Raw genomic sequence first — 16,770 nt, 5'->3', positions numbered from 1 at the left:
AATTGGAGCTTACAATGGCTGGCATTGTGTTCTGAACATTGGGACCTCATTTCTACATCTCTCCGGCTGCTGGTCACAGCTCTCTCCGGCTGCTGGTCACAGCTCTCACTGGCTGCTGGTCACAGCTCTCTTCGGCTGCTGGTCACAACTATCACTTCTGATACTGGTAGACTGTTTCGCTCTGTCCATATTCATTAGCATTTTATTTTTATGATAGGTGGGAGCAGTTTGACAAGAAGTACCTGAGCCAATGGCTGATGAGGAAATCTGCATATCGAATCAAAGATGAAATTTGGGAAGTTTGCTACAAACTGAACATCCGTGATGCTTTAAGTCTGGCAGATCAGGTATTCACTAAACACTGCGAATAGTCAGCCATGTCCAGCGCACTGTATAAAGGTTACTATTATACCATACGTGTGCCTGCTGTATATAGCTCAGTGATGTATGGTCTCCCTGTATCTGTGCATGAACTGGGCTGAGCGGGTTATTTTATGCTCTGAGGAAGACAGAATGTATTATATACTAGCTGCCAAAATGTAGCTTGCATTTATACTTTAGGCCTCATGAAGGTGGACTATATATATATATATATATATATATATATATATATATATATATATATATCTTATATATTTGGCTACATCTGTCACTCAAAGTGTGTCTGGAGCTATAATGCTGGGTGGAGCCTCTGACTCACATGACTGACTCACATGACAGAGAACCAGCCCAGTGAGCCCACAGACAGTGCCAGACACCCTCTGCCTCTCCATGTTACATACACAGCAAAGACACAGCTACTCACCAGACACACCAGGTGAGCGCCCCACACCTCCATACCTCCCAACATGACCCTCTCCAGGAGGGACAGAATGCTCTGTTTGTGGACTTCCATCTTAATTTATGATTGTCATCACCTGTCATTTTAAACAGGGTAATTGATAAGAAAGGTGTTTGAGCACAGGTGATGGTAATCCATAAATTAAGAAGAAAGTCCAGAAACAGAGCAATGTGTCCCTCCTGGAGAGGGTCATGTTGGGTATGCACCTCCCTCCCTCCCCCCCCCCCCCACCCATTCACGGCATCCCCACGATTAAATGGCACATGCAAAACACTGACATGGCTATGGTCAACAATGAAAAAGGTTGACAAGATTTATTTTTCACTTTTTCAATGTTTTCATATTCATTCTCATGTGTCGACATGGACACCAATGAAGTGCCACACTTATGTCAACATTTACATGTGTTGACCTTTCTGTGTTGATTTTTTCTTGTGGCGATTCGCGGCACCCCCCTCCCCGAGATTTGCAGCACACCCCCCGCAATTCGGGGCACCCACGGTGACTCCCGCGATTCGCGGCCCCACCCCGTGACACACCCCCCCCCTCCTGCGATTCGCGGCACCCCGCGACCCCCCCTCCCACGATTCGCGCCAACCCCCCGGGCCCCCCCTCCCCCGGTGCCCCCCACGACCCCCCCACCGCGATTCCCCACCCCTTAAACCCCCCTCCTGTCATTGCGGCAACCCCCCGCCCCCGCGACCCACCCTACCGCGATTCACTGCAACCCCCCGCGCCCCCCCCCATCCCCACGATTCGTGGCACACCCCCCCCCCCCGCGACCCCCCCTCCCGCAATTCACGGCATCCACCCACGACCCCTCCTCCCATGATTCGCGGACACCCCTCACCTCCTCCCTCCCCCCCACCCCCACGCATGATTCACGGCAACCCCAGGATTAAATGGCACATGCAAAACACTGGCACGGCTATGGTCGACAATGAAAAAGGTTGACATGAGTTTTTGAAGGTTTATTTTTCTTTTTTTGAATGTTTTCATATTCATTCTCATGTGTTGACATGGACACCGATGAAGTGCCACACTTATGTCAACATTTACATGTGTTGAACTTTCTGTGTTGATTTTTTCTTGTAGCAATTTTTTTCCAGTGACAACTATGAACTATGTGCACGTCAACCAACACATCATCAACCAATTCTTTGTATAATACTGTATATAACACCTGTTCTGTTTTACTGTAGGTGTTTTAAGTCAGACCTTTTACTGCTACTATTACTGTTTATGTAAATGCATTCTGAATGACAGCAACATCCTACCATCCTTCTACAAGAATATATAACCAACTAGGTGATTCATCACGCCCCGTGCCCCCCCCCCTCCCGCAATTCACGGACCCCCCGCGCACCCCCCCTCCCGCGATTCACAACCCCCCCTCGCGCAATTCACGCCCCTCCCACGCTTTGCGGACCCTCTCCCGCGATTCGCCGACACCTGCGCCCCCTCCCTCCCTTGATTCTCGGCACCCCCCGCGCCCCTCCCGCAATTCACGGCACCCCTAAGCCCCTCTTTAGTCCCCCGTATACTCACACACCCCTATCACTACCCAGCTTCCTGCTCTCCTGAACCGTAACTTCCACCACTGGGGAGTTGCTGACTTTGTTTTGCCCACATGCCCCTATCATGCCTCATAGCCCAGCCTCCTGCTCTCATGTACCCTAACTCCCACCCAGTAGGAGGAGACACTGACTCAGGGCCACCATCCTGTACTCCTGTACTGCCACGCTGGACCCTCACCCACTGGCAGAAGCTGCACAGTATCTCCCACCCTCCTCTTTAGTCCCCCTTATGCCCACACACCCCTATCACTACCCAGCCTCCTGTTTTCCTGTGTTGTGACCTCCGCCAGTGGGGAGCCGCTGACTCAGAAACACCCTACTATACTATTGCACACACACACACCTAAACAACATGCACACACAGCCCCCCCCCCCCACACCCACAAATGTCACTGTACCATCCACACTATCAATGTACATCTTACTCTGTAACCGCTTTTTAATTAAACAAAACAATACACACCCCCTTCCACATCATATGCTCTCTATTTAACACATTTCACCTATAACTCAAGTTGCAATACAGGCATCTTTCATACAATTCTAACCATCTTTCTCATATACAAAGGGCGCAGCCCCTTACCACGGTGTGAAGATCGCCTGTAGGGCGCGATGAATCACCTAGTGTATATATATATATATATATATACTGACCACCAGGAAATATATCTGCTGTGTATACTAGCCACATTGAGGAGATCAGCACTGCTCCACCAAGGTATTGCTCAGATTTGTACCTGTGTTACGAGGAATGGCCTATGCATTGTACACGGCTGTCTTCATTGTACACTAGCCTACATTAGCAGCAGAAAGGGAGTCTGCATTAAGTGCTGTATTGGTTCATAAATGTGACACGATTTTGGGATTAGCCATTCTCACCTCACCTATGCAAAACCACATGATCATCTTGCTGATTGTCAACATTCTGGCAATGTTGACATTGTGACTGTCAAAGTTTGATGTCGAGCTCCTGTCCATATCGACATTCAGAACATGTTAGCATATTGGGTACTTGTGTATTACCAGGGCACCCAAGATTTCCATCGAACGACATAGTTTAGGTCGCATCGCATGCGATGCGACCAAATTGGACCTGATTTTTAATTGTACAGGCACCCTGATGGGTGATTACTATGTTAAATGCACCCCCATTGTTAACGCCACCTCCGTTATCAACGGCCACCCGAAGTGTGGCGTGCTCAGCGGTACTCGTCCTCCGACCTTTTCATACCCCCACTATCCACGTCGGCGTGGAGTAGATTTCAGATAGTGTGGCGAGCGCAGTAAGCCACCGAGCCGGAAGTGTGGCGAGCGCAGCGAGCCCCACGAGGGGACGCAGATTACTTCACTATTTAAAATCAACTCCACGCCGACGTGGATAGTGGGGGTATGAAAAGATCGGAGGACGTGTAACGACCGTCCCTCGCGGGCTCGCTGCGCTTGCCACGCTTCAGGTGGCCATTGATAGTGGGGGTGGCCACCAGGAAATATATCTGCTGTGTATACTAGCCACATTGAGGAGATCAGCACTGCTCCACCAAGGTATTGCTCAGATTTGTACCTGTGTTACGAGGAATGGCCTATGCATTGTACACGGCTGTCTTCATTGTACACTAGCCTACATTAGCAGCAGAAAGGGAGTCTGCATTAAGTGCTGTATTGGTTCATAAATGTGACACGATTTTGGGATTAGCCATTCTCACCTCACCTATGCAAAACCACATGATCATCTTGCTGATTGTCAACATTCTGGCAATGTTGACATTGTGACTGTCAAAGTTTGATGTCGAGCTCCTGTCCATATCGACATTCAGAACATGTTAGCATATTGGGTACTTGTGTATTACCAGGGCACCCAAGATTTCCATCGAACGACATAGTTTAGGTCGCATCGCATGCGATGCGACCAAATTGGACCTGATTTTTAATTGTACAGGCACCCTGATGGGTGATTACTATGTTAAATGCACCCCCATTGTTAACGCCACCTCCGTTATCAACGGCCACCCGAAGTGTGGCGTGCTCAGCGGTACTCGTCCTCCGACCTTTTCATACCCCCACTATCCACGTCGGCGTGGAGTAGATTTCAGATAGTGTGGCGAGCGCAGTAAGCCACCGAGCCGGAAGTGTGGCGAGCGCAGCGAGCCCCACGAGGGGACGCAGATTACTTCACTATTTAAAATCAACTCCACGCCGACGTGGATAGTGGGGGTATGAAAAGATCGGAGGACGTGTAACGACCGTCCCTCGCGGGCTCGCTGCGCTTGCCACGCTTCAGGTGGCCATTGATAGTGGGGGTGGCGTTAACAATGGGAGTGCATTTAACATAGTAATTACCCATCAGGGTGCTTGTACAATTTAATATCGCATCGCATGCCATTTCTAATGGCATGCGATGCGATATTTTATCGCACAGTGCGGGTCTGTGGTCCCGGAAATCGAGTCCCATCGCATACCTTAATTAGTGGTATGTGATGCGATGGGCACCCTGATAATACACAAGTACCACATATTGTACCACACCCTTGAGCGCTAAATTGTACCACACCCTTGAGCACTATCTACAAAGAAAAGGTCCACTTTGTACACTAGCTAACAGGGGATTGGGTACGGGATCCCGACAGTCAGGAAGCCAGTGGTCAGAATACTAACAGTGGCATCCGACGATCAGAATCACAACACTTTTTAGAAAGTAAACCTATCCTTCTCCTAACCCTACCTATACTGTACCTAACCCAACCTTCCCACAGCCTAACCCTTCCTCCCCGCAGCCTAACCCTAAACCTTCCTCCCCGCAGCCTAACCCTAAACCTCCCTCCCTGCAGCCTAACCCTCCCCACAGCCTAAGTCTCTCTACAGCCTAACCCTCTTCCAAACAGCCTAACCCTCCCTCCCTGTAGCCTATCCCCTCCCTTACCACAGCTTAACCCACCCCACAGCCTAACCCTTTCTTCCTTGCAGACTAACGCTAACCCTCCCTCCCCACAGCCTAACCTTAACCCTCCTTTCCTGCAGCCTAACCCTCCCTCGCCGCAACCAAACCCTAACCCACCTTTCCCACATCCTAACACTAACACTCTCTTCCCGCAGCCTAACCCTAACCTCCCCTCCCCGCAGCCTGACCCAAACCCTCCCTCCCCGAATCTAACCCAAACCCTCCCTCCCTGCAGCCTAACCAACCCTCCACCACTGCCTAACCCTATCCCTCCTTCCCCGCAGCTTAACCCACCCTCCCCGCAGCCTAACTGTAACCCACTCTCCCTGCAGCCTAACCCTATCCATCACTCTCTGCAGCCTAACCCTATCCATCACTCTCTGCAGCCTAACCCTAGCCTCCCCTCCCGACAGCCTAACCCTCCCTCCCCTCAAACTAACTCAAACCCTACCTCCCCGCAGCCTAACCCTCCCTCCTTGCAGCCTAACCTACCCCCCTTCCCACAGCCTAACCCACCCTCCCAGCAGCCTGACCCTATATATCACTCTCGGCAGCCTAACCCTATCCATTACTCTCTGCAGCCTTACCCTCCCTCCTCGCAGCCTAGCCCTCCCTCCTTGCAGCCTAACCTACCCTTCCCACAGCCTAGTCCACCCTCTCCGCAGCCTAACCCAACCCTCCACCACAGCCTAACCCTATCCATTACTCTCTGCAGCCTTACCTTCCCTCCTCGCAGCCTAGCCCTCCCTCCTTGCAGCCTAACCTACCCTTCCCACAGCCTAGTCCACCCTCTCCGCAGCATAACCCCAACCCACCCTCCCCACAGCCTAACTCACCATTCCCGCAGCCTAACCCTATACATCACTCTCTGCAGCCTAACCCTCCCTCCCCGCAGCCTAACCCTCCCTCCCAGCAGCCTAACCCTCCGTTCCCGCTGCCTAACCCTAACCATCGCTCTCTGCAGCCTAACCCTCTCTCCCCGCACCCATCACTCTCGGCAGTCTAACCCATCCTTCCCACATCCTAACACTAACCCTCTCTCCCCGCACCCATCACTCTCGGCAGTCTAACCCTAACCCATCCTTCCCACATACTAACACTAACCCTCTCTCCCCGCACCCATCACTCTCGGCAGTCTAACCCTAACCCATCCTTCCCACATCCTAACACTAACCCTCTCTCTCCGCACCCATCACTCTCGGCAGTCTAACCCTAACCCATCCTTCCCACATACTAACACTAACCCTCTCTCCCCGCACCTATCACTCTCGGCAGTCTAACCCTAACCCATCCTTCCCACATCCTAACACTAACCCTCTCTCCCCGCACCCATCACTCTCGGCAGTCTAACCCTAACCCATCCTTCCCACATACTAACACTAACCCTCTCTCCCCGCACCCATCACTCTCGGCAGTCTAACCCTAACCCATCCTTCCACATCCTAACACTAACCCTCCCTCCTCGCAGCCTAACCCTAACCATCACTCCCTGCAGCCTAACCCTCCCCAGCATACTTACTTACAGATTCTGGATGTTGGGTTTCCATCACTGCTGTTCTGACTACTGGTACCTTGAATGTCGGACTGATAACTACGTCCCGGTGTCAGATGCTGATATCACGGGCCATAGAGTATTATTCTATAAAACAGACAGAATAATAATTCTGCCTAAGCTCTCCGTTAAACTTGGCCTCCTATGTAAGTCATGGTTAATAAAAGTTGTTGTCATTTTGGTAAATGCCAAAATAAAATGTCCCTTTAATAGAATTCTGGCTCTGTAGCCGACTTCGACTTACCTGCTTCCGAATGATTCATCGTTCTCTATTAAGAGAGTAGGAAGTTACTATGTCGGAACAGGACAGAGTAAGACCATAAACCACTTACAGCTAAAAAAAAGGCATTATGGTTTCATAGGAGACATGCAGAAGTTCTTAACAGCAATGTGGGTCAGCGGTTCCGAGCGGCTCACATTAAACATAGTAGGACTTATATAGCAATAGGTGAAAGGTCACTGGCTCCTAGTGACCCTTGGGTACTGCTTTCCTAGCACGGCGCCCGTCTCATTGATTGTATGCCTTAAGTTTAAGGTACTTAAGGCATACAATCAACGCGATGGACCCGATTTTTTAATCTCATGGATCCTATGCATACATAAGATGCATGAGATCCATGAGATGAAAAATCGTGAGCCCCCAATAACCATTGTTAACGCCACCAGCACTATCAACGCCAACCCGAAGCTGCGCTCGCCACACTATATAAAATCAACTCCACGCCGACGTGGATAGTGGGGGTATGAAAAAGTCGGAGGACGCGTACCGCCACCCCTTGCGGGCTCGCTGCGCTCGCCACGCTTCGGGTTGGCGTCAATAGTGGGGTGGCGTTAACAATGGGGGGGCCATTTCACCCATGAGGGGGGGTTAGCAATTAAAATTGGGGTTTTGGAGCCTTTTTACATTGATTCCAATGATCAATTACATTGATTCGTCGATTGCATCATCTCATGCATCTTATGCCGCACAAACACATAAGATGCATGAGATGCTTGAGATATCAGCCCCACACATACAATCTAGATCGTGGGCGCCGTGCTAGGAAAGCAGTACCGACCCTTGTTCTGTGTTTAGGTAAAGGGTGCACATCACAGAGTCAGAGACAGAAGGGATTAGTTGAATAGCACTGGTAGGAAATATTGGGGGTGGGTGATGGGGGAACACCTGGAATTTCGGACGACTCAGGAAAAGCAGCAGATTGCAGAGTCAGCAAACCCATCCCTTCCCCACAAGGAAGGATGAGAGGGCAGTAATCCCACAGCTGCACTTCAGAGACGGCGCAGGACACAGGCCCGGACAGTCGTTTAAAAATAGCTCCCCATGTGTGCTAGAGCATGAGTCAGGCCTGGATGGCAAGGCGTCAGGTGGAACCATTTATACGTTGGCAATGCTGACATATGTAGCTTATGTGATTAGCATCAGTTTTCTCATCTCTGTGACAAATAGACATTCGCTTTCCTGGCAATAATGTCATTGTCATATTGTCGCGGAGGCCTGATGCAAGGTAAGACAATGGGGGGTCACAGTGTCAAAAGATCACTGTCTGGGGGAGCAAGCGGCCTACCCATGTGCGTCTTGTCATCTGCGCTGGTATACTGCACTATAGACTGTGCCGTAACAAGGTTACACACACCCTGGGCCCTTGCCAATGCTGCCTAGTGAATAATCGGAAACTATTTCATTTCAAGTGGCCTCATTCCTAGTGATCCAACCAACTTAATATAATTTGGAAAATGTTTTCCCTTCCAACAACCTAATATAGGAGCGGAATCTTCATTCAAGGCCTCCACGTTACCGGATCATTGACATTTAAAAGGATTACAGCGGGACTCAGTGTCCGTTTACAAGGGGACAGGTCCTGGGTACAGAAGGTTTTCATGCAAATTTTACAGTCCTCGCTACCTACAGATTGATGGTAATACTACTCTTCCTGCTAACGAGATTACGTTTCACAGGGATCACTTCCCGAGTATAACCTTGTGGGAACGCGCTTTAGGTTAATCCCCGTCCAAGTAGGAAGTCACAATATATTCTGTCTGTTACTTAATAATGGTTACAAACAGAAGCAGTGAGAACAAGTGCAGAGGGACGGAACCAGTTATTTCAGTAACAGTAACATCCAGCTGATGCATAAGTAGAGGATTTGCTAATGAGCCCCGGCCCGTCCAGCAGTCGCGGAATGCTAAATCGTGGTAAATTGCGGGATCAAAATGCAACGTCTCATCATGTGTGTAATACACATATTGGCTTGTCAATTGGCCCAAAGCATTTCCACCTGTGGATGCATTGTTATCCAGCGATCAGGGCAGAGCTGAGTTATATCGTATACAGTAGTCAGGGCAGAGGGGAGTTATGTCTTATACAGTAGTCAGGGCAGAGGGGAGTTATGTCGTATACAGTAGTCAGGGCAGAGGGGAGTTATGTCATATACAGTAGTCAGGGCAGAGCTGAGTTATGTTGTATACAGTGATCTGGGCAGAGAGGAGTTATGTCGTATCCAGAGATCAGGGCAGAGCTGATTTATGTCATATACAGTAGTCAGGGCAGAGGGGAGTTATGCTGTATACAGTAGTCAGGGCAGAGGGGAGTTATGATTTATCCAGTGATCAAGGCAGAGCTGAGTGGTACTGACACTGATCTAGGTACATGTACACCCTCTAGTGTTTATCCTTCCCGTGGCTATGCTCTGTGGTACTGACACTGATCTAGGTACATGTACACCCTCTAGTGTTCATGGTTCCCGTGGCTATGCTCTGTGGTACTGACACTGATCTAGATACATGTACACCCTCTAGTGTTTATTCTTCCCATGGCTGTGCTCTGTGGTACTGACACTGATCTAGGTACATGTACACCCTCTACTGTTTATCCTTCCCGTGGCTATGCTCTGTGGTACTGACACTGATCTAGGCACATGTAAATCCTCTAGTGTTTATCCTTCCCGTGGCTATGCTCTGTGGTACTGACACTGATCTAGGTACATGTACACCCTCTAGTGTTTATCCTTCCCGTGGCTATGCTCTGTAGTACTGACACTGATCTAGGTAAATGTACACCCTCTAGTGTTTATCCTTCCCATGGCTGTGCTCTGTGGTACTGACACTGATCTAGGTACATGTACATCCTCTACTGTTTATCCTTCCCGTGGCTATGCTCTGTGGTACTGACACTGATCTAGGCACATGTAAATCCTCTAGTGTTTATCCTTCCCGTGGCTATGCTCTGTGGTACTGACGTTGATCTAGGTACATGTATACCCTCTAGTGTTTATACTTCCCGTGGCTATGCTCTGTGGTACTAACACTGATCTAGGTACATGTACACCCTCTAGTGTTCATGGTTCCCGTGGCTATGCTCTGTGGTACTGACACTGATCTAGATACATGTACACCCTCTAGTGTTTATCCTTCCCATGGCTGTGCTCTGTGGTACTGACACTGATCTAGGTACATGTACACCCTCTAGTGTTTATCCTTCCCCTGGCAGTGCTCTGTGGTACTGACACTGATCTAGGTACATGTACACCCTCTACTGTTTATCCTTCCCGTGGCTATGCTCTGTTGTACTGACACTGATCTAGGCACATGTACATCCTCTAGTGTTTATCCTTCCCGTGGCTATGCTCTGTTGTACTGACACTGATCTAGGCACATGTACATCCTCTAGTGTTTATCCTTCCCGTGGCTATGCTCTGTGGTACTGACACTGATCTAGGTACATGTACACCCTCTAGTGTTTATCCTTCCCGTGGCTATGCTCTGTGGTACTGACACTGATCTAGGTACTTGTACATCCTGTATTGCAAGGGTCTTCAACCTTTAAGACAGTGTGGACCACATTAAAAAATTCAACGAAGACCACTAATCTCCACTGCGGTATTTAGCACAGCCCCCATAGACATCACAGCTCCCCCATAACGTCAGCACAGCCCTTCATAGACAGCACAGCCCCCATACCCCCAAAGATAGTTGGCACAGCCGCCCATACTCAGCACATAACATACATAAATGTGATATTGAAGAAACTGCGCGCGCCTGAGGCGTGCACTCCCAAAAGGGGTGTGGTCTAATTATAAGGGGTGTGGTCTTTTTATAAGGAGTGTGAACTAGCAGGAAAATAATTACCTGAAACCTAACTTTTGCAACCTGCATGACCAGACATTGGTTACCGCAGGAATAGTCGTTGTCCTTCCATGCTTAAGTTGGCTGGCTGAAGGCCACACAGTGACATATAAACATGAAGGCCCACACAGTGACCCAGTAAGTCACACATATCACCCCCTTAAGCCCAAACGGTGACGGGCTACTTAAATCAGTATACACTGTTTATCCGTAATGCCCATTACACATTATGCCACACACTGTAATGCCTATTAAACATTATGTCACAAACCTTAATGCCCATTGCACATTATGCCCCTCACACAATGCCCCAGCAGTGCCCCAGGCAAAATGTCCCAGCAATGCCCCTCACACAATGCCCCAGTATTGCCCCTCACACAATGCCCCCAGTAGTGCCCCCTCACACAATGCCCCAGCAGTGCCCATCACACAATGCCCCAGCAGTGCCCATCACACAATGTCCCCAGTAGTGCCCCCTCACACAATGCCCCCAGTAGGGCTATTTAAAAAAGAAAAATGGCCTTAAAAGTGTCACTTACATTATGCTCCCAGTCCCAGAGCTCCTCACAGTCCAGCTCAGTATAACAGAGGAACATTGGTGCTGCAGGGGTTAATCCATCAGTAGGTATCACCAGAAGGTGGTCGGCGGGAGGCGGTGATACGCTCAGCTACAATACAGGGAAGCGTTAAGAGGTGGGCAGCGGGAGGCAGTCAGCAGCAGACAAGCCGTGCAGTCATGTGTCCGTTTCTACAGGCTTGTCCGCTTGTAGAAACGGCTGTGCCTACAGTCAATGAAGATCAAGTAGGCGGCACCCGGGGACTACATATAGCTGGCGGGGCATTTTTTTTTTTGCTTAAAAAAATTATATATCCTGTGCATGGCGGGCGGGCAGGGGGCCACTGAGACCAGCTCAGCATGCCACTCGTGGCCCGTGGGCCACACGGGTTGAAGATCCCTGCTCTAGTCAGGGCAGGCAACAGGGGGGGTCAAGGGGGACACCTGTACCGGGCCCCAAGCTTGTGAGGGGCTCCAAGGTTCTGAGGGGTCATGGGCTGTAAGCGTGGCTGCGGCAGTGCAGTGCCTAGCAATGGTTTATAAAGGCACGTGCCTGGATTCCTGTAAGGGTACTTGCCTGGAACCACCTCCAGTATTAGCGAATATTAATTATGTTTCTTTTGTAACAATAAAAAAACATGTTCAATATGCATTATACTAAAAATGTTCTGCTCAAGGGGGCGGGGTTGTGGGCCCCCAAGATATATCAGTGTACCGGGCCCCGAGATTTCTGTTGCCAGCCCTGGCTCTAGTGGTTATGCTCTCTATTACTGACACTGCTAGTACTACTTGGAGGTGGTTTTATGGGCTTTACCTTTAATGTGCTTGTCTATCCATTTCTTTCTGATCTCCGCCAAGAACTCTTTCCTTATCTTTTTCTGGTCGATGTTTAGTGTGGTACATACGATGACACCAAACAGAGTGACTACTTTCCCGCAGGAGGCCTTCTCCTCTAATGCCAGTCTCTGTGATTCCAGCTGTCGCTCCCCAAATACTTCCTAATCCTGTGGTCATTTCTCCTACAGGGAGGCCATATTCTGTCCTCCGATAGACTGTCTTTACCGTCAATGCCTAGTCGGGCGTCCATGTCAGAAACTTCGGTGACCAACCTCTTGTAAGTACTAGAAAAAGACACTTGTGTTGTTTTTTCCCATATTGTTATAACAGGTTAGTGTCTATATAGCGAAACCACCCATTATCCTCTTATTTCTTCTGCATACTCAGGGGTAAAAGTGAAAAGAGGTGATTCTGCCTCTCATTTCTCTATTGTATCCTAGAAAATGATAGACAGAATATGATTGGTCTATGAGCAACATCAACTTTTTTTTTTAGAAGCTTTATTAAATGTACCCCTCAGTGCATTGACAACAATAGGATTGTACCATATGTAAAACTTCAATTGCATTTAGGATTTAACAGTAGTGAGTTAAGGTCCCCATACACGCTGTGATAGCAGCGCGCAATGCGTCGCGATGCGCACTCACGCCGGCATCGCACAGTACAAAAAGTATGTGCTGCACATACTTTTTGTACTGTCCACAGATCGCATTGCACGCAAAACGCATGCGTTGCGATGCAATCCATCCGATAATGCGTCGCATTGTACGCTGCTTTCGCAGCGTGTATAAGGACCTTAACAGTTGTTATAAGTTATATACGCCAAGACGGCGAATACGTGCAAAGTTCATTACATCATTTTCGTATTGCCAGCATACAGATGTAGCTGCATTTTTCAGAGGTGCGGGGTGCAGCACAGTCCAAAATTCAAATGGGGGAGCCAGTGAGTGCCTGCGGGTTATGTGCAGCAGTGTTTGGAGTGGCTCTACTATTTGAATTTTGAACTTCGCTGCATCCCCATTTCTGGTAACAACCAATGGTGATAAATGTCTATAGCACTTGTCACTAAAGGTGCCCACACACTAGAAAGATCTGCGATCATAAGATGTGCGCATAAATTAGCCTTCAAATCCTTTGTCTGATCTGGAGAAAAGATTTCAGGCAAGCGCACATCTTTACCAAAGATTTTTCCTAAGATCCCGTGTGCGTTCCTATGGATCTTTTGTTAAATCTTCTGATCTTTTGTGCAGCACGTAAGATCAGAAGATTTAGCAAAAGATCCACGGGAGCGAGCATCGGCCGATTTTCGACCGATTATCGGTAAATATCGGCAGATTTATCGAAAATCGGCCAATCGGCCCAAAAATCGTTCTAGTGTGTGGGCACCTTTACACAGCAAAGATCGGCACTGCTCTCAGGTCTGGGCCCCATAGCAGCTGCACCTATGGTTGTTACACCCTTAGGTGCCCACACACTAGAAAGATCTGCGATCGTAAGATGTGTGCATAAATTAGCCTTGAAATCTTTTTTCTGTCCCGGACAAAAGATTTCAGGCAAGCGCACATCTTTACCAAAGATTTTTCTTAAGATCTCGTGTGTGTTCCTTTGGATCTTTTGTTAAATCTTCTGATCTTTTGTGCAGCACGTAAGATCAGAAGATTCAGCTAAAGATCCACGGGAGCGCGCTTCGGACAAAAATCGTTCTAGTGTGTGGGCACCTTTAGACTTCCAACCATCCTAGTCACACAGGACAGATCACTTGTCCCCAGCCCTTGTGTAATGAATCAGCTGTCCCCAGCTCCTGCATTGGTTTCTGGTAGCGCCGTAGAGAAGCCCAGTGTGTGGGACTATGACACATACTGTACTAGTACATCTTAGGGAAGCTGGTTTTAAGCCATTGACAAGTGGTAATCTGAACAGAGAGAGTGTCACAGCCTCCGATTCCTATCCTAGGGCAATAAATTGTACCTTGTCCCCGTGTACAGAGGCATAGGAGCACTAGATTCATCCAGAGAGCTAGAGCAATAAACGGGGGAAAAGATGCAGGGGAGCTTTCTTCTAAATTTCAATTTTTCTATTCTTGATACATCGTAGGAGGGAGAATGGCAGCAAGGCCTGTCTGGATCTGCAGGCCATTGACACGGTGCGCAGTGGGCGGGACAGGGAGGACGCCGTTATGCATCACGTGCTAAGAGGAGGCTTATATAAACCTCGCCGGATGGTAAGCTGCCGTCATATCACTCTTTAAGTCCTCTTAGTTTGCAAATATAGAATATAAACCTTTAGAGCGTGCAGGAATATTTTAAGTTCTCCCTTGGAAATATCTCTGACTGTAGGAACTATGCTGGGCAGTACTATTCCCAAGGTGTGTGGCACAGTAACGTCTGCTGCATTGGCGGATCCAGAGGGGGGGCTGCAGCACAGTCCAAAATTCAAATAGGTGAGCCACACCAACTGCCAGTGAGTCAGTTTGGAATGGCAGTTGGTGTCCTGCAGCCCCCCTCTGGAGCCTTCCCTGGACTGCAGTATTAGTCCTGCCAGTTACAGTCATTTCAGACAATAGAACTACGGAACCTGTATCTTGTGTCAGTGGTCTCAGTACCAGGGTGTTATAGTGTGTGCTAATGGGCTTTATACCGCTGGGGTTTATCTCTGCAGTGCAAAGCCAGCTACAGCCGCCACTTTATGACCCAGGATGAGCAGGAACGCCAGGAAAAGGAGGTTTTCCAGAAGAACATGAAGCGTCGCCTGGAGTCTTTCAAATCCACAAAGCACAACATCTGCTCCTCCAAGTCACGTGTGAAAAAAGACGGGCGCAAGAAGGTAAGAGCGTGGACATTGCCACGTCCCCAGTATGCGCCTGGCCACGATTACCTGTTTTACCAATATTCATACATGTAGACCCCTGGCATTCGGAAAAGGTGATGGAGAGCCAGCAATAGAGTCAGACTTAATGATCGCAAGGGATGGATTGGCACGCCGTCAGCCAGGTAGAGACAGCATCTGCAGCATTTCACAAACTGAGCCAGCCGAGGACCAATCAGAGTTGGTGGACCAACAGCCACTGTGGCAGCTCCTGATTGACTTCCAGTTCACACGTCCTGAATGGTTCGCGAACGGGTCTTTGAAATGCTGTCCGCGCTGTCTCTGCCTGGCAATCATTTCAAGACATGGTTTTGCCTTGTAAATGATTGCCCCTTTAAAAACACCTCCGAGTTCGGCGGCCATCCTGCAGGGCCGCCCAACTGAGACGTGAGTACATTTGGCCGTTTATATTACAAGTTCCTAACTTTAACACATCCATTTATAGTTAGAAAAAATTGTTCCACAATTTTGTTATTGCTGTCAAAATTTTCAACCTTTATTACACAATTTTGGGCTTTCATTTTTAGCTCACGCCATTAATGTTGCTTCTCTGCCGCCTCTCGACAAAAATAACACTTGCGTGAGCTGGCATTTGCATCATCACGGGAATCATTTTTCGGGGGAATCAAGTTTGTTACCGTGAGACGGGCTTCAGCAGTGAGTAAGAATTAAAGTGATCATTTAAGTGTTTACTTCTGGGTTCTCACCCGACCCGCGCATGGGCAGCTATCTGGCTGCACATGCATGGTGCAAAAACGTTTTGATAAGCTATAACCTACTGGAGAGGGATTGCAAGATCCCTCTCTGGCCAGAGCTGTTCCATTGATGCTAGCAGGCTGACAACCATTAGAAGTTCCGCAGCCACTTATCCCCCCCCTTAAAAATCTAGTCCCCATAGGAAACTATGGATATGATTACTGCAAGGCCTGCCAATCCTGCCTTCTATTTTGTTAGCTACAACCAACTTTGGGCCAGATGCACTAAGCTTCAAAAGTGATAAAATGGAGAGTGATAAACAGCCAGCCAATCAGCTCCTACCTGCCATGTCACAGACTGTGTTTGAAAAATGTCAGGTAAGAGCTGATTGGCTGGCTGTTTATCACTCTCCATTTTATCACTTTTGAAGCTTAGTGCATCTGGCCCTTTGACCTTAAATGTGAAGAAACAGCCATTTCCATAACGTTTTATGGCCTGAATTTGCTTGATAAATATTCCCCATACTGTTTTAGATTGGATTTGGTAACTTTGATATTACTCGTCAGTAAAAAAGCCAGCTGCCCCTACTATACAATGGATTCTGATTTTGGTCCACAAGACACCCTAGCAGTTCAGAGATTAAGGATACCCAGGTTTGATCAGTGCTCCCCTGTTTGCCAGTGTACTAAAATATTTGCGAATACAGAAAACCACTATAATCTGCGTACTAATGACGTTTATGTGCCTTTCCCTCGTCTTGCCTTGCTAATCAGCAAGAAGCAAAACACA

At 48.6% G+C, this 16,770-nt stretch overlaps 1 protein-coding gene across 1 annotated transcript in view; it reads left to right on the top strand.

Annotated features, from left to right (window-relative positions):
* The window catches only part of SLC9A5 (solute carrier family 9 member A5), a 97,321-nt gene that overhangs the window by 67,665 nt on the left and 12,886 nt on the right, over window positions 1-16,770 (top strand). The window contains exons 10-13 of the mRNA XM_083164768.1: window positions 218-347; window positions 12,609-12,697; window positions 14,515-14,641; window positions 15,079-15,243. Coding sequence (XP_083020894.1) covers window positions 218-347; window positions 12,609-12,697; window positions 14,515-14,641; window positions 15,079-15,243 — 511 coding nt within the window. The remainder of the gene's footprint in view (window positions 1-217; window positions 348-12,608; window positions 12,698-14,514; window positions 14,642-15,078; window positions 15,244-16,770) is intronic.

The sequence above is a fragment of the Crinia signifera genome, chromosome 11 (assembly GCF_055691185.1).
Source record: "Crinia signifera chromosome 11, ASM5569118v1, whole genome shotgun sequence".
Classification (NCBI taxonomy): domain Eukaryota; kingdom Metazoa; phylum Chordata; class Amphibia; order Anura; family Myobatrachidae; genus Crinia; species Crinia signifera.
This window is presented reverse-complemented; position numbering and strand designations above follow the sequence as displayed.